The sequence below is a fragment of the Chinchilla lanigera genome, unplaced genomic scaffold (assembly GCF_000276665.1).
Source record: "Chinchilla lanigera isolate Chin_1 unplaced genomic scaffold, ChiLan1.0 scaffold00011, whole genome shotgun sequence".
NCBI lineage: Eukaryota > Metazoa > Chordata > Mammalia > Rodentia > Chinchillidae > Chinchilla > Chinchilla lanigera.
The window spans coordinates 20,476,400-20,498,540 of record NW_004955412.1 but is presented as its reverse complement, the minus strand read 5'-3'; the positions used below and the strand labels follow the sequence as shown (position 1 = coordinate 20,498,540).

The window sequence follows — 22,141 nt, the reverse complement described above, 5'->3', positions numbered from 1 at the left end:
TTTTTTTTTTTGAGACAGAGGCTCACTAGGTAGCCCAGGCTGGCTTTGAATTTATGGCAATCCTCCTGCCTCAGCCTCCTGAGTGCTGGGATTAGAGGCGTGTGTCACCATGCCCAGCTAATCCTAATCACTTTCTAAAGTCCACATCTCTGAACATCATAGATACATTACACTTCCACCTTCACAGTGGGATTAAACTCCAACATATTCAAGCCTTTGGGAACGCCAGTCTGATATCTAAACCCAGACAGGTTCACCTGTCCCTAGTCCTAGCCCAAACTTTCTCTTGGAGAAACCAGCCAGTCTGTCTGCACAGTCATGAGGGGGGCACTGCCCTCATTTGCTCCTACCAGTTCTAACCCCAGAGAAGACTCGGAAACACAACCATGCATGGGCACCTACTATGAGTAGGAGCTTTCTGCAGTCAGCCTCAGGTGGCACAAACAAGACCCATGCCCTCCTCCCTGATACCCCACTCAGCCTCCCAAACCCACAGCTTCCTGCCCCCCTGAGTAGGGCTGTGTCACTCAGTGGGCAAGGACCAGGGTTCCACACTACTCACTAAGAAGCTGGGCAGAGGCAGTAGCCAGAGCTTGGAAGAGGGGATCTCAGAGGATGCAAATAAAAATCATCCACTCCCATAATCCTTAGCAGCATTCATTTCTAGGCATGTGAAGAGAAGATGAAATGGAGGATGTAGCATTATCTCCCCAACACTCTTCTTCTTGCCCTCCTGGAGAATTCATTTATGGAATCAGATCCTCCCATCATGATATATCACTTTGTCTTGGATTAAATACAAGCTCTTTAAATAAACAGATCTTATGAAGCAGAGTATTTTTTTATTGCAGCAAAGTAGGGATTTCTCCATCGTATGTCATCCTTTTAACATTCAATAATTTAATGTTTCCTATTCATTTAACAGAGGTACATTGTATAAAAAGAAAAATAAACCTTTAATGATCTGTAGTATTACAACAGATAGAAACCTGTAATTATAGATCTGCATCTATGTACATATATATACTTTCTGTGTGTATGATATGTATATATGTTTTATTTTAATATAGGACTGTCTTAGTTACTTTCTCAGCTGTGACACACAATACTCAGCACTCGCAAGTTAAAGGAGAAAGGTTCATCTTAGGTCACAGTTTTGGTCCCCAATCTGGCTCCAAGGCAGGGTGGCATGGCAGAAGGGTCTGGCAGAGGAGGTTTACTCAGGGCACCGCAGTCAGAAAGCAGACAGAGGTCAAGGGAGGAAGGAGGGAGATACTCTCCCAGGCCACACCCACAGTGACCCACCTCCTCCCACCAGGTTTTACCTCCCAACATCACTTTCAGCTATAACTCACCAGCGGAGTAAGCCATTGATAAGTGTCACATCCCAATCATCCAATCAGCTCTCAAAAGCCCCACCTATGAGTGCATGAGGCTTTGGGGAGGACATCCAGATATAAACCATAACAGAGACCATATTATAGGACAATGTAGTCTAATAGAAATTTCTGCAGTGATGGAAATATTATATCCTACTGTCCAATATGGTAGCCATTAGCCACAATGTCTACTTAGCACTTTAAACATAGCTAATGTATCTGAGGAACTGAATTTCTATTCTATTTTAATTTGTTTAAGTGTATTTAAATAACTATATGTAGTGAATGGCTACCGTATTACACAGGGTAGATACAGAAGGAATCATGCAAACAATTCATAACACTAATTATCAATTCAATAAATGACTCTCAAACATTGGTACTAATTTCCATGATAATATAGTTTAGAAAGTATAATGTAAAGATAGACCCTAATTACAGTAGAAACAAAAATATATTATTAGGATAAAACTGTAAAGACTACACATTACTCAAACATAAAAACCTAAACTATCTCTCTCATATTTTTGTTTGTTTCCTTGTTTTTAATGTTGATTAGGGACAAGCGGCCTAAGCTTTAAAGTGAGATAACCAGAAAAAGAGGACAAAATAAAGCAAAAGCAGTCATAATTAAGACAGTAACAGCAATAACTTAGGTGGGGCTTGAGGCCAGATCTCCTCAAATGGGATAGTCAGGGAGATATCTCTGGAGAGGTGAGATTTTCAATCAGCAGGTAAAGTATGAAAATGAATAAATCATGTAAATATAGCAGAAAATGCACACACACCCCCAGCCAGTACACTTCAGTTTGTTAGCTGCCCAGGTAAAAGTTCCTCTTCCAGTTCCAGTTGCTTCTGTCCCTTAGAAACATCTGGTCACTGTGATGCATACTGTAAGAACCAATCAAAGACAGCCAAGTACTCTACCTCTGTACCGCCTGCCCTCTTGCAACCCCATAAAAACCTCTTTCCCTGGGCTTACAAGGCCTGACATTTTTGTAAGGGCTGGTTCCTTGTCAGTGCCCGTTGATATAAATAAATCTGCCCCAAATCCTGGGTGTCGTCTCGTTGTTTCTGCTTGCACTGCATAAAGATATTGGGAAGTGTTCAACAGACCAGGGTTCACCAACTATTGGTTGACATTTTAAGCCAGTTAATTCTTTGCTGCAGGGATTGTCCAGTGCGCTGCAGGATGGTTAGCAACATCCAGGGACTCTACCCACTAGATGTCAGTAGCACCCTCAGCCTACTCCAGTTAGGACAACCAAAAATGTCTGTGGATGTGGCCAAATAAGGAAAGAGGAGAGGGGAAAGGAAGAGAGGAGAACTAGGACAAACTTAGAAGAGAACTTGCACAAACCACGAGTATGTGCAAGAGCCCTGAGGTGGGAAAGGGGTTAAAATAACAGAGAATCAAAAGAAAGACCATCAAATCACTGAGTCATTGAAGGGTTTCAAGAGGCAAACATCCAATGTGTTTGTTTAGTGTTGGGCTGCAAGGGGTGCAGGTGGGAGCAGGGATCATTTCAGGGTTCACAGAACAGTATAGAAGACCCAGCCCCCCATCAGCAGATGAACTTCTCCACGACTCAGTGTCCTCATTTGTAAAATGGGGATTGTGATAGGGCACCCACCCTGAGGGTGGTTATAAACATATATAACAGGATCTAGTGTTTGTAAGGCACTTAAAGCCGTGCCTGGCACATAACAGGTGCACTGGAATCCATCTGCTCTTATGAGAGCCTAAGTCCTGATGAGAGATGCTTGGGTGACAGCAGAGACCCTTCCTGTGGAGGGCCACAGCTGCAGGGCCTGTGGAGCAGAAAGGTCTACTGAGTGTGCAAAAGCTGCAGAGAAGAGGGCAAAAAGGAGAGCTCAGCAAGAGGTGGGAAGCAGAGAAATAGCCGATGAGGTAGGTGAGCAGGTGACAACAGGAATGAAGCATTCAGCACAATGGCTACTTTTTGGTTCAAGTACTATATGCACAAGGTCCCACTTATTTCAGGGAAAAGAACAGAGGTCCACTTAGGCCATATTAGATTTGAGATAGCCACAGCTTAGCCTCACGTAGTAAGTAGTAACCGACTGGCAGGTCAAAGCACAGGGAAGAGCTTGGGACTGAAGATATAAACCTGACCATCTTGTGCAAAGTAGATAGCAAATAGTTTAATTTGAATTAAGCACCTAATAATAATGATTAAAAGTATTCAAATTCTAAATAACTGGTCCTGAAGGTAGAGCAAAGTTATGTAAAATGTCATTTGTGCGAGTCATTTATTGAAGCATGGTTTGTAATAGTATAGTTTGTAAATCATCTAAATAGCCACTGATTGCAGTCTGGTTAAATATATAATACTGCCATAAGATAGAATATCATACCGTTGATAAAAGAAAAAGCAACTTAACATGACCTGATATAGTATGGCCCACAAGACATTATTCAATGAAAAAAAGCAAGGTACATAACAAACTGTGTAACAGAGAATATCTCTGGAAGGGTGCACAACTGCTAACCATAGCAGTGGCTAGGCGACAGGAGCTGAAATTCTTACTATTCACTCTATGCTGCTTCACACCGTTGTATTTGGGGCTGTAGGAACACATTACAATTTTTTAAAGCCTACTCAGCGCTCTGTATCCATAGGTCTTGTGTCTTTGAATTCAACTATTTTGAGAATGAAACTATTTGGGAAAAAATTGTATCTATACTGAACATGCACAGATTTTTTTCTTGTCATTATTGTATAAATAATACAACCTAACAACTATGTACATAGCATTTATATTACATTAACTGTTATAAGTGATATAGAAATGATTTAAAGTTTATAGGAGGATATATATAGGTTACATGTAAATACTGCACAATTTTATATAAAAGACTGCAGCATCCACAGATTTTTATATTTACAGAGCATCCTGGAAACAAGCTCCTATAGATACTGAGAGACAAGTGCATATAATTTTTTTAGACAAAGTCTCACTATATTGTCCAAGCTAGTCTCAAACTCACGAAATCAAGAAATCCTCCTGCATCAGCCTCTTGAGTAGATGGGACTACCAGTGCCTACTACTATGCCCAGCTGCAATTAAAAAATAAAAAACCAAATATGTTTAGAAGAAAGTCACTCTGGTAACATGCAAAGGAAGAGACGAGAGACAGGATACCAGCTAGAAAACAACTGCAATGGTCTAAGCAAGAAAGATGAGGGTTAGAGCCAGAGATATGTCAGGGAGGATAGAGAGACTCCAAAGAGCATTTTGCCACTAGAATCCAATTTTGGATCTATGCATGAAGAAGAAAAGATGGCTCCCAGGATTTGGGCTGAGAAGGACGCCTGCTCAGGTCTGTCCCTTTCTCCTCCAATATCTCCTGGGAAGCTCAAAGGACAGCGATGTGCCTGGATGAGCTAAGGAGAGGGGTGTCCAGGGCTCAGCGTGTGCCTGGGTGAGAAGAGAGCACCAAGCACCAATTACCCCTGCCCCACGTACATACACAGACACGCGTGCACACACACGTGCACATACTCACCGTCATGTGAGCTCTTGGGTTGCTCCCCACGCTCTTGACCAGAGAAACTGAAACTCCAACGCCGTCCCACACAGTGCACTTTGGAAAAAAGAGCATTGATTAACGTTATTATTTCCTGCCAGGAAGCAGCAGAAACGCCTCTAACTTAAAATACTTCTCATTTTCCTCCTCTTCCTCTTCTGGTCTGAGATCTTCCCCTTACCTTGGCACGGCAGGCCCGCGTAGCTGCAGGACGTTGTGCCACGTGCTGCAACACTGTTGGCTGAAACCAGCTGGCAAGGGGCACTGGGGGCCAGCAGCCTCTTTCCAGGGAGGAATCGAGGGCATCATAGCAGCGTTTTTACAGACCAGTGTTGCTGAAGATGGGAGCAGTGCTGCTGACTAAGGAAGTTTGTGGTGGAGGTGGCCTCAGACAGCTGCAGGATCTCTGCCTGTATTTTTTCCCCTAAAGATGGGAAAGTAGCTCTGCTCACATCCTACAAGAATGAATATTGTTCACTTCTAAGCATAGCTGTTGCTGACCGAAAAAAAAAAAAAAAAAACCCTACTAATTCACTTTCCCCTTACTGGAGAGAGTGAATCAGGACTTGGGCAGCCACCCTCACCACTCCCAGAGCCCTTTCTGCCCCCTCCCTTGGTGCAGGCTGCAAACAGCTGAGCTCAGCCAGACCAAAGCCCTGAGGTTGAGGCTGGCGGTCCAAGAGCTCCACAGCCCGTGTGTTCTAGGATCTCTGCCAGGACCTGCTGCCTAGCAGACAAGCCCAAGGAAGATCTTACCAGGAGGCAGGTTCTGTCCTCCTGCAAAGAATAGAGCCAACTTTCAGCACCTATGCTGTGGTAGCCAGCAGCCTACTTTCTCCCCTGGGAAAAGGAGGGGGCCCATGGGCCTCTGACCCTGTGGTCAAGGTTCCTCCTTGCTTTTACATCCTCAGATTTGTCTGCCCACTCACTCCTCAACCTGTGAATCAGGTCTCTTGCTTTCTGTGCTCTGACTTTGACATGCGGACAGGCTGCCCCTCCTTTCCAGGGTTCACCAGTTCCTAGAGATGGAAGAAATGTTCCCCGTCCCAGCCATCTCCTGTGCTGTTATTCTCACACTCTGGACCACCGTCACCACCCCTAGTCATCCAGGGCCAGCTACTGGACAACTAGGGACAGCCCCGAACTTAACGCCAGCTGAAGTAATTCAAACTTTCTCACCCTGCCTCACTCACTCCCTCCTAGGGGACCCATATAAAGACTCTTGTCCACAAGTGCCCCCTCCTCCTGCTTCCCCTGACAGACCCGGTGCTTTGTGGGTGGCATGCCACCTCCTGCTCAGATCTGAGTCTAACAAACCGTCTTTCAGTGGCAGCCATCTCTGATCTGTTGGCCTTGCCAGCCCCAAGTAACAGTTTATAACAAGAGGAACAACTTATTATTTATTTTAATATTACTATCAGTAGTGCATAATAAATTATAATAAAATTTTATAATACAATTTTGAAACAACAACCTCAGGCTCCCACCCACTCCTAAAATGGTCTTCACCTAGCTGCCAAAATTGAATGGATGTGTTTGCCGCTTACACGCGGCATGGACCACTTCTCCTCAGGACGGTGCCCATCGCTGGGGCTTTGCTCTCCTGGCTCTATCAGTAGCAGTGCCCTTCGGGGTCCCGGCCAAAGAGCGCCCAGGGTGCTCTCCCCAGCTATTTGCCTCCATCCGCTTCACGCTGTCCCTGAGCTCCAACCTCCACATGGGTGCTGCGCATGCTCCTTAAGCTCAGCGCAGCCAACACTGAATCATCTTCCACTGCCCCAAAGCTGCCTCTGCTCTTATCGCTCCTCAGAGCAGCCTCTCCGAGAAGCGGGGAGCCCTGACCGGCTCCTGCAAGAGTGCCTAGGGGTGTTCCTCCGCCCTATCCTCCCCACGTCCACGGCTGCCCGTGTGAGCCCCTCGCCCCTCAGCAGGACTTCCTCGCTGTGCTCTGATGGTGGCTTCCTGGGCACCCTTCCAGCCCCACCCCGGCCCCAGTTCCCAATAATCCACCCAAAATACTTCTTCACATTTCCCCCCAGGACCAGGGATACAGCTCAGTGACTCAAGCGCCTGCCTAGCAAGGTCCTGAGTTCAACTCCCAGTACAAAAAAAAAAAAAACACACATTTCCCCCCTGCTGTAGGGCTCCCCAAGGATCCCCACTGCTCACTGGAAAATCTACATTTAGCCTGATAAATGCAGGTTTTTAAAATAACTTTATTGGTATACTTTTGACATGCACAATGATCACATTCATTGCAGGGAATTTGTGCCCGTGCTTAATATATCTTGATTCTTCTTCTTTTCCCATTCCCCTCCCCTCCCTCAACACTTCTCCCCCTGCTTATTTACAAAAGCTTTGTTTCCATTTCTTGTGTCTCTCTTTTTTCTCCTTTTCCCTTCCTCCCCTTCTCTCTCCCCCTCCCTTGCTCCCTTTCCCGTTTTACCATGTTCGTCCTACTTCCCAATGTCTAGCACCCATTTTGGTCCTTATTTGTGCTTTCAGCTTCTCACACAAGAAAACAATGCATTGCTTGAGCATGTGTGTCCTATTTGTTTCACTTAAAAGTAATGTCTCAAGGTGCATTCATTTACCTAAAAATGTCTCAAATGTATCCTTCTTTATGGCTGAGTAGTATTCCATTATATATAAAAATTACATTTTCTTTATTCATTCATCCAATGGTGGGCATCTGGGCTGTTTAAGGTGCCATCCCAGGCTTCCTCATATGGCATCAGAGTTCCAAGGAGCAAGTCCTGGTGGACAGCACCTCTGATGTCTGCTCGCACCATTTTAGCTCAAGTCTCGTAGGTCAGATGCATTCTATAGCCAAGTTCTCAGTCAGTGGAGGAGGCACAACCTCTCAGGGGCCATTGGTGTAGTGACCTCCCCACCCTCTCCTAAAGAGGCACCGCCTCCCCATATGCCACAGCAGAACACCAGAGCGTGACTTCAATCACGACATCAGCTTCAAGCCCCTGAGCTCATACTGCACAGCCGGCCTGGCTGTGGCTGGGTTTCCTTGCTGCACTCCTGGGATGTGGCTCCTCCTGACTCAGAGTCCCGCAGGCCTGGTGCACAATGGTGAACCAGAGATGGAATAAACTCAACAGAAGCTCCGGGTTGAGAGGGGAGAAACTCCAGATACAGCGCCATCACTGGCCAAAGTGATTCTGAATGGCAGCCACACACATGTGATCAAGGCTCCTCCCCTCAGGCAGGGCATTACTTGGAAAGGGCCCGGTCCTGCCTTGCTCCTCATTGTCCCCGCTGGGCTTAGTCCTGCTCTCGGGGCAGCCCTTTTTACCCATGCACATGTGGACAGCCTCCTGCTCATAGAAAGCTGGGGGCCCCCAGGCTCCTTTTCATTTTGAACTGTTTCAACCTCTTTTAATCTAATCATTTTGCCAAATGATTAGCCTTCAAAAGTTTATGGGCTCTCTGTGAATGTTGTGGGAGTCCATTCTGTGTACCAGACACATGATTAATTTCAAGAAGATGCTACTTCAGCAATAGCACGATCTTAACATTCCCACAAATCCTTTTGTTTAGCTAAGATCTACTAGAAACTGGTTGTATCTTCTGGGAATCTTAACAAGTGTTCTGTAGCCATACCCTTGACTTCATCTTTTTCTTGAAGTCAATTCTTTTCTCTTTTTTTTTTTCTTTTTTGGTACCAGGAATCAAACTCAGGACCTTGCACTTGCCAGGCAGGCACTGTGCCACTGAGCTATATCCCCAACCTGGCCAGTTCTTATTTTGAGAATCTGTTGCCTGCTGGAAAGAATGGAAATGAGGACTAGTTTTCTTTTCCAATAAATTACACGGGTCTCATTGAGGTCATCTCTCTCTTACAATACTCAGTCACACAGTCCGGATGTTTATTCAGTAGCACCTCAACAACACTTTGAGCATTCCATCTCTAGATCTCCTTAGCCAAGTCTACAAACTCATTAGGCGCTATCTCACTCCGTCTTATATTACTGTCTTAGTTACTTTTCTCGTTGCTGAGACAAAATACCCGACACCTACAAGTTAAAGGAAGAAAGGTTTATTTCAGCTCATCGTGTGTAGAGGTTTCAGATCATAGTTGGCTGGCTCCAAGGCAGAGTAGCTCAGCACAGGGGCATCACAAAGGAGAAACAGCCCATGGCAGGGCAGGCAGGAGGCAGTAAAGCAGCAGAAAGCCTGCCTTCCCTCTCTCCTTTTACATTCTGTCCAGGTTATAAGCCTATTGATTGGTGCCAGCCACACCTAGACGTTTCCATTTTTCACACCCAGAACTATGCTAATTCCAAACACTGGGCCAATTTAGAACCACATACCCTTAATCCCAGTATCACATGTCCTACATCCAGCCAGCTCCCAAAAGCCCCACCTATGAGTGCAAGAGGTTTTGGGGGGATATCTAAGTACAAGCCATAATAGTTACTACAACAGAGAACCTGAGGTTGGGTGACTCATAACAAAACAGTTTTTTAGCCTGGCATACTTGGGAGGCTGAGGAAGGAGGATCATGAATTCAAGGTCGGCCTGGGCCACATAGCAAGACTGTCAAAAATGAAAAAGAAAAGGAAAGAAGAGAGAGAAAGAAGAAAAGGAGAGAACAGAGAACAGAGGAAAGGAGAGAGAGGAGAAGAGAAGAGAACAGAGGAGAGGAGACAGAGAGGAAAGGAGAGGAGAAGAGAAGAGAGGAGAGGAACAAAAAAGAGAAGCTTTCTTAGCTCACAGTGTTAGAAGCTGAAAGTCCAAGTTTGGGGCTGCATCTGGTCAGCATCTGGCAAGGGCTTTCTGGCTACCTCATAATGTGGCAGATGGCATCACATAGCAGCGGCCGCACATGAAAGAGATCTCCTGGTAAGAGAGGAAGCAAGTGACAGTGAGCTGTAGGCCAGTCCCAGAAACCTGACCTGCTCCCGGACTCAGCATTAATCCATTCATGAGGGTGGAGCCCCATGATCTAATTACCTTCCACTGGCCCCACCTCTTAAAGTCCCACCACTTTCAATACCATTACCCTGGGAACCAAGCTTCCAGCACACGGGTGAATTCAGGGCAGGGGCGGGACTTACTGAAACTCTAGTAGCACATTTTCTATCATCTAAGTACCACAGCAGTGCTTTTGCCACCTGCTTCACCATGACCTAACCTAACACAAGTCAACCTTGTTCCAGCCACCACTCTCCTTCATTGAAACAGCTTGGAGACATTCATGGTGGCCACAGGGTGGTCAGACCTTTTCCATGCTGGCCCCAAGAGAAAGTGTTCCAGAGAACAAGACAGAGCTTATATGGCTTTCTGAGACCTGCAGGCAGACTCTTAATGTCACCTGTGCTTACTGTATTAGTTGAAGCAGACACAAACCCACGGAGATTCAAAAAGAGGAGATAGACTTCACCAGGTTTTAGAACCAATACAGGTTTGGGGCTGGGGATTTAGCTCAGCGGCAAAAGCGCCTGCCTGGCAAGCGCAAGGTCGTGAGTTTGGTTCCCGGTACCAGAGAAAAACCAAAAAAAACAAAAAACAAAAATAGAACCAATACAGGTTTATCTGGGGTGTCTGGTTTGTGTTTTTCATGGCACTGAGGGTCACACATGCTTTTGTTGTCACATGGCAGGTCAGCTGGGAGCCGGTTGCTTCCAAACAGTGACTGATATTACCTCAGTCCACTTGGCTAGCTCAGGCTTCCTCTTACAGTACTTGCCTTCCAGGAAGGTGAACCTCAGTGGAGACCACATTTGCTGACAGCCTATTGGCCAAAACAAAGCACATGGCCAAGCCCAGAATCAGCGTGGAAAGGGATCACACACAGTACACAGGTACCAGGAGGCAAGATTCGCTGGGGGCCACAAATGTGATATCTGCCATACATCACGCTCATCTCCTTCAAGAAGGCCCCCCTCCCAATTTGGACCCTCCTGTGCACCTCTGTGGACGCTCACAGCACCCTGTACACATCTCTACCTGCACTTACCCTACTGCTCTCTAGTTATCTATCTATTCCCCCCACAACACACCTTGAGGGTGAGACTGTGCCCTGTCGATCTGTGTGTTCCCAGCTTAGGACCAGTGAAATCAGTTTAGCCCAGGTCTGAGGACCCATGCTAGGAGCACTGAAAGGCAGGGGGCATGGAGTCAGGAGATAAGATCCACAGGCTGAGCTGAGCAAAGTGTCCGTCTGACCTTGGACAAATCCTCTCCCTTTAGGGGCTTCAGGTCCCCAGGATAAAATGATGGGGAGGCTCTGAGATTTTGCAGGGACATTGTGTGGAACCAGTGACCATGGAGAGTGAACGGCTGGTAGTCCCTTGGTCAGCATAAGGAAATGAATATTTTTAGAGGAATTTCTACTCTCATCTGTCTCTACCAGGGGCAGCAGGAGAACAGAAACCTAAGGGACTGACAGGGCAGCCACAGTCTGGCAGGACACCCTGCCCTGACTGGACTCCTTCCTGCTTTCAGCACTCCAACCCTGTCCATTAATGACTGAGAATTTTAAGATCCCCTCACTTTTGCCACCCTAAGGCCCTACCCAAACCCTAGATTTTCATTCTTGAGCCTTCAATTCCATCCACCTGGGGACCTCGTTCTAACAGACACACAACTGCACACACCTGGCAGGAAATGCTCCCCTGCCCTTCCTAACAACAAAGTGCCTGGGGACCCTGAAAGTAGGCCAGGTCCTCCTAATCTTATCAAAGTAGCACAGCTAGGCCTTCCGCCCAGCAACACTCAGAGACAGGCCACAGAGCACCCAGCACCTCAGCCAGCCACAGCCCTGACATCGTCTGCAGTTAAGGGACTTTTGGGTATGTTTTCCCCCCAAAAAAGAACCATCTCCATCCCCTAGCTCTGTGTGTATGTGTGGTGTGTGTGTGTGTGTGTGTGTGGGCGTGTGTGTGTGTGTGTAAGAGGAAGAAAAGCTAAACCAATTATATTCTGAAAAGAAAGATCGCCAGCCTAGGGATCAGAAAGCTGTTAAACAGGAGCAAACACAGGGCTGTGGAGAGACAGAGGAAGGCAGCATGTCTAGAGTACAGCAGGGAGATGAATGGGAAAGATGGGATGGTAGAGGTCAGTGGCCAGGAGCCAAGCCATCCAGGGCCTTAACATTATCCGATGACCAATGAAAAGCAATCCGTGAGGATGGACAGTCTTATTACACCAGGGTTCCCTAGCCCACAGGTCCTGGGAAGCTTGCAAATAGTGCAGACTCAGTACAAGAGTAAGGAGGTCCTAGACGGGCTGGAGCAGCTGCATTTTTCCTAAACATGTCCTAGGAGCTTCCGTGGCTTACCAGAGTGAATCACCCTTGGGACTGGACCATCCACAGGGCTTAGTCTAGTTAGAGCATGCCATCACTCCATGCTGGGAGACCACATAGCCCCCTGGGACACTGAGAGAAGTGAAACTCCCACTTGAAGCCTGGGAGTAGCTTCCAACAGTGCCTTTACAGGACTGGAAACTGCAGCAGAGGTGCCAGGGCTGACTTCTACGAAGAAATAGGAAACAGAGAAGAGGCAGGAGAAGGCTGGGCGGCAGGGCCAGCCCACAGGATGTTGTGATCAGGATTCACAAAGAAGCCTGGGGGCTCAAATCAATCAAATAAACCTTAGTTTTTTTAAAAAAAAATCTCTGTACCTCTGGGTTGGAGGAACAATTCATCAGCACTGGCTGTTAAAAAAGAGACTCTTTCTGGTGACGTCAAATTGATGGGGTAGAAGGGGTTCCTCCAGGATCAGAACCTGGATCTCAGCCTATCCCCTTCCAGCCTTAGTCACCCTCACCCCTTTCTGGAAGTTCCCCTTCCCTCTCCCTCCAGCTACAGGCATTACAGCAGAGGAGCTCAGCACTGAGAGCTTGGGCTCCAAGGCCACCACCTAGCAGCCCTCCCACTTACCAGCCAGGGAGCCAGATGGAGGTGGGATGGGTTGAAGAGGTAGTGTGACCATGTCTGTTGTGAGCACCGTGCTTGGTGGAAGGCAACATTCCTTCTGTCTTCTGAAGACCAAGCAGACAATTCAGAAAGTGAGAACCTGGCATCAGCCCAGACCCCAGAGGAGACCAGGAGTAGCCACAGCCAAAAGCACCTGCAGGTTCCCCTGAAGGGCAAGGTGCTCTGGAGCATAGGAAGGGATGCGGCAGGGCTGGGGACCAGGGGAGGACCGGGTGGGAGCATTGCCTGCCCTGCTACCAAAGGGCTGCTCCCATGGAATGCCGTGGAATGCATCCTACCGGCCTCCTTGGAGAAAGGCCCGGGATATTCCAACCCCAAAACATCTCACTGGAGGCTCGGGAGGAGATAACTCGGAAGTGTGGCAAATCCGGCTTCTGCACTCTTTATGCGCCGGTTTTCCCAGAGATTTCTGAAGACTGGATAAGAGGAAAGGGTTACACCCTTAAAAGGAGAGCACTCGCTGCAGGAGGAGGAGGCTAATATTCTTTGGGCTGCTCCACTCTGATCCCGGGTTCCCAAATCCTCCCGCCCCTGGCCGAGGCAGCCAGCCACAGAGCTAGGGTCCCCCTTCCGCAAGAGTGGGCCCCCTTCCCACACCCAGACATCACTGCCACCTCCTCCCACCCCGCCCCTCGCCACCCCCATCCTCTCCCCTTAGCCTCTGATTGGCTGAGCCCCGGGCCCTCCCCACGCTCCTCTCCCCCACCCCTGGTGAAAACTGCGGGCTTGGTGCAGGGTGCAGCAACTGGAGGCGGCAGCATCGCGTCCCGAGGAGGGTGCAGCGGCAGAGGACAGGGTCCAGGTGAGAGCTGGAGCCAGGCGGGGACAGGGACGCAGGCGGCCGCGGGAAGGAGCCGCGCAGATCTGGGAGAGGGACCTGCACGCCAGCCCGGGATGGGAGGGGATGGGAGCGCGATGCTCTTCGGGGCAGCGGCCGCGCCATACCTCGCCTCTGAGGGAAGCCTCCCGCAGGCTTTCGCCCACTGGCGGGCGGTTGTCCGCGGCTGCAGCGCCGCGGGAGAACCTGGGGAAGGACCCCAAGTGCGACCTTTGGCGCTGCTCTCCACCCAGAGGACCCCATACCCAGCTCTCAAGGGTGGGGAGGCGAGGGAATAGGCGAGAGGGTGGAGGGTGGACAGCCAGAGGGGATCTCAGCTCGGTGACCTCGCGGCGGGCTGGGTGCGGGGCGCCAAGGTAGAGAAACCGCAGTGCCGCGGGCGGGGACTGGGTGGAAGGCGGGCAGATGGGGGAGGGGAGAGCTGGGAAAGAAGAGAGGGGGAAGGGGGCCCTCAATTGGGAAAGAGGATCGGAATAGGGAAATAACAAGGGTGGGGCTAGCCGAGTAGCGGGGCTAACGAGGGAGCCCGCGCTGAGCAGCTCAGGGTCTGGACTGCGGAGGACACCTAGCAAAGGAAACAGCCCCTCCCTAACTCTCTACCCGTTCTTTGGCTCCACATCTCTCTCCAGCCCCGGCCCCATTTCTTTTCTTTCTTGTTCTGCCCACTGCTCCCCCGCCTCCTAAATCCCAGGCCTCACTTCTCCTCCATCACCTAATGTCCTCCACTCAAAGCCAGATGCCAGCTCCTTTCCTCCGCTGCAGAGCCTCGGGGTCTGGCTCAGGGCGGCAGCTCCACCCCGGACCGAGTAGGCATTCCCTCTAGCCTCACGGCGTCAGATCCTAGCCTCACCTTCCTCAGGGCAGAACGTCAGCGATCCTGGACGCTGGAGTGGCGCGCCCTCTGCACCCGGGCGCTCGCAGCTCAGGCCGGACCCGAGCTCCTCGTGCGACTCCTCCAAGGCGAGCTCTGCTGCGGAGGCTGTCTACTCCGTGTCGCCAAAATGCTGGTCCATTTAAGGATGTTTAAGTAGGAAAAGGACTAGGTGGGGAGTATAGGCAGAGTGGCCATATAAGCCAGACTGGAAAACCACTGCTCCAGGAATCTTGGAGAGGCATCTTTGCTCTTTGCAGTCAGAGGATACCCTGGCAAACATCTGGGAACGCCTTAACCGAGTGCCCAGTACAGGCCTGTCTGGAGGGCCTTAGCCAAACACACACCTGACATGATCCTAAGCTGTTAACACTTCAGGGCCATGTACTATGGAGCAGTCTAGGGCCAGATGTTTATCATTTTCTTAATCCCTACCACAACCCCTTGGGTATCTAAGGTTGAGAGAGCCTTCTTCGTCCCTTCAGTAAATATATTTTGAACATCTACCACATGCCAGGAACTGTTCTAGGCATTGGAAATTTACTTCTGGACAAGACAGAGAAAATCCCTAAATGGAGAATTTTCGTTTAATGAGTATAGAGTTCAGTCGTTCAGAAAGAGTGCTAGAGAGCGGATGTGCAGCAGTGTGAATGTACTAAGCAATACCCAACTGTATTCTTGAAATGTGGCCCAGGTAGTAAATGCTATCTGTATTTTACGAAAGTAAACTTTCAAAAGTAAGTAAATAGGAAGCCCCTGCCCAAGGAAAAAGAGTGGTGAAGATGATAAATCCCTTGAAGTCACGCAGCTGGGAAGTGCACCGTGAGCATGCACCAACACCCCACCATTCCAGGTGTATTCTCCCTCCCTTGCTTTCCTAAGGAGGAAAGAACCAGAGGAAGTGTCACCTCCAAAGAGAAATGAAGAAGAGAGGGGTGGAGAGAGTGGCTTAGATGTCCACTGTGTTCCCCAAGAGTCCCATTATCGGCATTAAGTGTGGGCACACAGGTCCCATCTCTTGGCTAATCCCCCTCTATTCCCACCCCAGATCCAGGACAGACCTTTTGGCACCATGAACCCAGCCATCGGCATCGCCCTCCTGCTGGCAGGTACTCAGCAAGGGGCAGGCTGACATTCCAGGGACCCTGGCTTGCCTTTCTTCACCGAAGTTTGCTTCTTCCTCAGAGCCTCAGAAAGTGCAGTTGGCTAGGGGAGAGAGGGCTTTTTTGCCTCCCAAAGACAGCTAGCTACTCACCCAGCTGACCTTTAGAAATAATTCACTGAGCCCTGTCCCATGCTAGTGAATGGGAATCTCCAAATGGGAACTCAGGACTCCCCAAGATTACTTGTCCTTGCGACTCACTAATGGGACCCAGGGTCAAGGAGACTAGGGAGAGAGGTCAGGGTGTTGGGGTGGGGGTGGGAGTTCTGCTTCCAGGATCCCTGGAGTAGAAAGAGGCACTCAAAGAGCAGCCCCCTGTGCCCTCCCTGGTCATGTCTACTGTCCGGGGATGATGTGGGTGGGCCGCCCCTCATCACCAGCTCTCCACTAACTGGAATGGGCACTGCTGGTGCCAGTCTTGCAGGTGTCCCGAGGGCAGAAAGTGACTAGCCTAACAGCCTGCCTGGTGAACCAGAACCTTCGTCTGGACTGCCGCCATGAGAATACCACCACTCTGCCTGTCCAGTACGAGTTCAGCCTGACCCGTGAGAAAAAGAAGCATGTGCTCTTTGGCACTATGGGGGTGCCTGAGCACGCATACCGCTCCCGGACCAACCTGACCAGCAATTACAACATCAAGGTTCTCTACTTAGCCAACTTCACCTACAAGGACGAGGGGACCTACACGTGCGAACTCCGCATCTCTGGCCAGCCATCCGCCCCCAACTATAGGAATGTCTCTGTGATCAGAGGTGAGGCAAATCCCCAACAAGGCCAAATGGACTGGGAGAGCCAGGCTGGGGACCACCCAGCTAGCTAGGACAGCAGACAGTTGCCGTGGCCAGACCAGAGGGGAGATGGGCCCCATGACTCCCTCATTCTCCCCGCAACTGCTGCCTGGTCCCCTGGGGAACCACTGCTTCTGATGTGAAGGGGAAAGAGCAGAGGGCTAGTTAGAGAGGCACAGCAGTGTGGTATCTGCTTCCACCATGACTTCAGGCAAGTCCCTTGGCCTCCCCAATCCATTCCCCACCTGCAAAACAGGGGGCACTGCCTCTTCCACCCTCTTCTTGTGACGTGTTTAGTAGATTTTCATAAGGTATGTATGCCAGCGCGCAGGACCTTGCTAATGGGAAATACTGTTGGTTCTGTTAGACCAGGTTGGCCCAAAGAGAACACACCCATGCTTTGGGCCTGTGCCTCCTGACTTCCGGTGCCTCCCCTCACCCCATTCTTTCTCCACAGACAAACTGGTCAAGTGTGAAGGCATAAGCCTGCTGGCGCAGAATACCTCGTGGCTGTTGCTGCTCCTGCTCTCGCTCTCCCTCCTCCAGGCCACAGATTTCATTTCCCTGTAACTGGATGGGCCCATGGAGGACACAGGAAGCCTCAAGGCCCAGTGCAGAGATCCTGCTTCTCTGAGCTGGCTCACCCCTTCCCCAAACCCCTACACATACTGGGGAGAAAAACAGACCCCATTCCCAATGAAGAACCCCAGTGCTGCATGCAATCATCTACCCACATCCCCCTCTCTGCACACCTCTGGCTGTCTTTTTGTACTCTGTCCCAGAGCTGCTTCTACCTGTTTTATTTAGGGGTTATCCTTCCTTTTCTTTGGGAGTGTGACAAGGAAAGCCAGGACAGGGGATCTGACAGGGAGTGAGGGTATGTGATGGGGAGTGGAGTGGGGGTTGAACCTGAGGGATGATCATCCTTGTCCACTGGGACCAGAAGCCTGGGAGGAGGAGGAAGTGGGTGTGTCTGGGCCTAGCCCAGATGTACTCTGTGCTGAGACCTCCAGACCCCAGGTGTGAGGGCGCCACGAGCGTGTGAGACATGTCACATGAAGGTGAGAAGTGAGTGTCTCCAGGAGCATTCTCAGCCACAGCAGAAAACTCCCTCCGGCTACTATAGAAGTCCCCTAGGGCCTTGGGCCAGGGGTGCTGCCCACTGAGGATACAGACTCAGCGGGAAGCAGCAGCACTAATACAAGATTGGCGGGGAGATAGTGAGGGTCTATCAGCTGGCTGTCCCCACCTAAGGAAGCTGAAAATGTGAGCCTGCTGTCCTTCACTGCAGCACCACCAGTTGAGAGTGACAGCAGGAGACAGTGCCCCCAGCTGTCCCAGGCTCCCAAAAGCTCTGTCCCACAGACTCAAAGTCAGTGGGATACCCAGAGCCCCACAGAATTTGCATCAATTTTCCAAGGGAAGTTCTTGCTCACCCATCACTCCCAGCCTCTGCCGGCTGGGCCCCAAGCCTCAAAACAGCCACTGCCTCCCAGGCCTATCTCCTCAGAGACTTCAGGGGGCCTGAGGCAGGCCTTGAGTGACACCCCAGGTGGCACACTCCTTGGGAGATAGTGTTTTCCAATACCCAGCCCCCCCACCCCTGGCGGCTCTGCCTGTCCTGTGACTGTGTGTAGTGCCACCACAGCTACTGGCATCTCATTGAGGAAAAAGAAAACTGCACAATAAAACTCGGCCTCTGGAGTCTATCCTTATGTCCATCTCTGCTAGGCTTCTCCACAGTCCCCGGACTGCCTCCTCCCCTTGGCTGGGAGTTTCTGTGGGCAGGAAGCCCAGTGAGACCCTGGGGGACACCAGCTCCTCCTCTGCCCTTGCCTTCTTCCTCTGCAGCCTCCACCCCCAGGGACATACCACTGCTTGCTGGGCTTCTTTTCAGAATGACTCAAACATGACAATTTACCCAAATAAATAAAAATCCCCTCTCTGCTGACTCACCTGGCTGCCACAGCAGACTCACCTGCCAAAGTGTGGGCAGAGCCCGGTGGCCCTGGTTCCAGGAGATACAAGCACATATGCAAGAACAAGTGCCGGTGTACAGTCTGCTGCTGCCTCCAGCTCTGGCTGTTCCTCAGAAAGACCCCTCAAGTGCCCTCTACTAGTCAGAGGGCACTGGAGCACAGGAGAGAGGTTCAGTGAGAAACGTCCATGTCATCAAGGTGGCACGACACGCGTCCATCCTTCAATCTAAGCAGTGTCTGCAGAAAGGAACTAGGGGTGGATCTTGTTCCTTTGGAAATAGAGAACAGTGCCCCCCCCCCACACACACACACACACACGCTGCCCTGAAATGAGAATAGCACCAGGGCTCATGCTTGGACAGGGGTTAGGCAGTGGCCACGGGTAGTCATGGCTCCAGCGGCTGTTAGTGAGGCAGCCCCTCCCCGGCCTGCCTGGCTTTGCCAGGGAATGTGCGGGAGGAGGCTGACTCATTTGGTATTTAGCACCATATAGATGGGTCTTTCTGAGCATTTTTCTTAAAGGCGCAGGTCTAATTTAATGCCACTCACTCCCACTCTCCTTACTGCCTCCCACTGATACCTCGGCCTTACGCTGGCCCCTGTAGTGACCATGCCCAAAGAGGACAGGAGAGCCCACCAGGAGGAGAAGGTGCCCGCTGCAGAGTGGGGTTGATGGCATTCAGCCTGATACAGCCAGTTCAGGGCTCCCCAAAACCCTCCAAACCCGGCTCCTTGCTCAGCACTTCCTTGGGGCTACAAGGGCAGTGCAGAGGGAGGAAGTTCTGGTGAGAAGAACTTTGGGTGGGGAAGGCAGGTCCAACAGGCCCCCAGACAGAAGTGAGGAGCGCCACCCTTGGGGCGGGACGGGGAGACCAGGTGTGAAACCTCAACTGAAAGCCTACGTGACGCTGCCTGGGTGGACTCTGCTGTCAGGCAGATGCTGGGGAAATGGGGTGCCCTGTCCTGCTCAGGGGAGCCCATACTGATTTCCCTGGGGGTTCCTGCTAGCCTGAGTAGCCACAGCCAGCAGAGGTCCACAGACTGTGGAAGGAGAGAGAATCAGGTCATCGGGCCACACAACATAAACTGACCACTGCAGTGGATGGTGGGTGCCCCAGGCTTTCACAGCAGGCCACAAGGGCCATGGTCTGTTGCTGCTGAGGTCACAGGTGTGGAGTAGGCTATGGGACATCTGTGGTGATGTGCCACTTATAAAGGACTGGAGCCTGCCCTGTACACATGCCCCAGCCACACACACGTGCACATCCATCCACCTCAACTCTCTCCGTCTCAACCTTTAGCCCCTCATCCCTACCACAAGGGCTGAATTCTCGCTGAAGTGCAGCAGCAGCCGCTCTCCATGCTCCCATTCCTGGACCCGGTTATCCACGATACAGATCACAGCTGCCCAGGGCAACATGGTAGGGTTTCTATGACGGGTAGGGCCTCCCTTGGGAAAGACAAGGGGATCTCCATGTGTGACATATGGAGACTTTCAGTGGCCAATCAAGGAATCCTTATGGGATTGGAGACCTGCGACATGGATGTTCCTACCTCTGCAGCGTGACATCTATCTCCTGTGTTCATGTGGGTGTCCACACTGAAAGAAGCAAAGCCCAAGTTGAGAGCAACTATTTCCTTATTTATTGGCAAAAGAACATTGGGGCTGGATTCCCTCTAATTCCTGGCAAGCCGTGAGGGTGGCTGGCACTGCTGCACTCAATCCGGGAGGGCAGGGCTGGGGATTTAGCTCAGCAGCACAGCGCCTGCCTGGCAAGAGCAAGGTCATGAGTTCGATTCCTGGTGCCGGAAAAAAACAAAAACAAAAAAAATCCAGGAGGGCTTCGGGATGGAGGTGGGCAGCTTTCCTACCAGGGTTCAGCTCAGGATACTGTCAGTTCCAGCAATTCCCCCACCCCTCAGGGTGTAGACACCGCAAGTCTAGACTCACAGGAAGCATCTGCCTGACAAAGGGAAGACTGGGGGCAGGAGGAGGTGTGGAAGTGGACACAGGGTATACCGGGCATGTAGCACCAAATGGCAGTCCCAGGAGGCCATCTGTCAGTCCACACCAAAAAGGGGCTCTGACAGCTGGAGCGCCCAGGAAGTGTCCGGCAGTGGGTGTGGTCAGGAGGAGGCCACTGGGTGTACAATGGGCAGTTTCCTAAATCCTGTGGGAACCTGGACTAGATAACCCTCGTTATGCTCTTCAGGCTTCCCTTTGGTAAGTGTGTGTGTGTGTGTGTGTGTGTGTGTGTGTTGCTGCAGTTCAAAGTCCAGGCCTCACAAATGCTAGGCCTGCACTCTATCACTGAGCTATAATCCCAGCCCTTCTTATGTTATTTTGCCACAGGGTCTCATTAAGTTGCCCAATCTGGCCTTGAACTTGCAATCCTTCTGCCTCAGCCTCCAGAGTAGCTGGGATTACAGGTGTGTGCCACCATGCCTGGGCCTTTCAGTAATTCTTAAAATGGTTGATTTGACCTGAAATCATTTTATTTGCACAACAAACATTAAGTACCTAAATGTGTACTCTGCTAAGGTGTAAAAGAGATAGCCCTTGGCTGAAGGAGGCTACAGTCCAGTAGGAAGCAAGGAATCGATTTAGTACAGTGATCAGGGCTGTGAGGCAGGAAAGCTGCGTTAGACTCTGTTGGGTGTCCCACAATATGGCTCCTCCTCTTCTTTCTCAGAAAGGGACCCACAAATTAGAATTGGAATATGTGGCCCAGAATGAAGTCCACATCTCTCAGCCCCCTTGCTAAGTTCTGTCAAGGGCCTTCAGCACAAAATGATACCTGTGATTTCTGTGAAGGGCTCTGTGAGGCAGAAAAGGTGCCTTTCTCTCTCTTTTACTTTCCTGCCAGCTGCAATGAGACTGGCTACAATTGTTGGCTAGAACTGGAATGGCCATCGTGGACTATGAGATAGCAAGCTGGCTGTAGTGGTTGACTGATTATGTGAAAAGTTTAGAAGCATAACTAAACTTGGCTCAGCAATTGGCTCAGCAATTCCACACTCCAGGGTGTAGAGGAGCCATCCTAGAGTGGATCATCACCTAGATAGTATAAAAGGGAAATGAAGAAGAGCAGAGGAACTTCCATTCCTTTTGGAGGAGCTCCAGTCTTCACCTTCAGTTTGGACTTCATCTCCTGGCTTCTAGTACAGACTCTTCGGCTTCCGCCTTGGATCCTTCAGCCTTCCATCGCAGACTCATTGGCCTCCTGGTACGGACTTGCGTGGAACTCTGCAGCGAACTCCAGAGCCTGGACTGATTCCTTCGGTCTTCAGTGTGCAGACACCCTCTGTACACTTCCTCATACAACTCTCTCTCTGGCTGACTGTCGTAAGCCAATCTTGTCATTTCTTATAATTTGTACATCCTGTGTTATATCTGTTTCTCCAGTAAAACCCTGACTGATACACTGGCAAAGCACAAGACATGAGCCAGGGCCCTTGTGATCGATGGAGCTGCCACAGCAGCAGCCGCGGACCACTTTGTTATCTGGAGTTTTCCATATTCACAGCTAAACCTAAAATTACCTTAAAGTGAAACCACTACTTGACACCACTGGACTGTACACTTAAAAATGGGCAAGATGGTAAATTTTAAT

General features: G+C 50.2%; 1 protein-coding gene and 1 long non-coding RNA gene across 4 annotated transcripts; one reads left to right on the top strand and one right to left on the bottom strand.

Moving 5' to 3' along the window:
- Positions 1–4,910: 4,910 nt before the first annotated feature.
- LOC102008709 lies at positions 4,911–15,640 on the bottom strand. 3 transcript variants are annotated; one of them, XR_001232902.1, is made up of 7 exons: positions 14,578–15,640; positions 13,835–13,913; positions 13,168–13,305; positions 12,833–12,933; positions 9,662–9,786; positions 5,114–5,387; positions 4,911–4,989 (listed from the first exon to the last, which is right to left on the bottom strand). It is a non-coding gene; the product is annotated as an uncharacterized LOC102008709 (long non-coding RNA). The 3 variants fall into 3 exon arrangements; XR_260004.1 differs by having other exon boundaries at positions 13,835–15,640; XR_001232903.1 differs by having other exon boundaries at positions 5,114–5,356; positions 13,835–15,640.
- Thy1 (Thy-1 cell surface antigen) lies at positions 13,583–18,257 on the top strand. The gene is made up of 4 exons (XM_005378342.1): positions 13,583–13,691; positions 15,647–15,707; positions 16,177–16,512; positions 17,006–18,257. Exons 2-4 carry the CDS (start codon positions 15,671–15,673, stop codon positions 17,116–17,118), a joined length of 486 nt encoding a protein of 161 aa, XP_005378399.1. The 5' UTR covers positions 13,583–13,691; positions 15,647–15,670; the 3' UTR covers positions 17,119–18,257.
- The last annotated feature ends 3,884 nt before the right edge of the window (positions 18,258–22,141 follow it).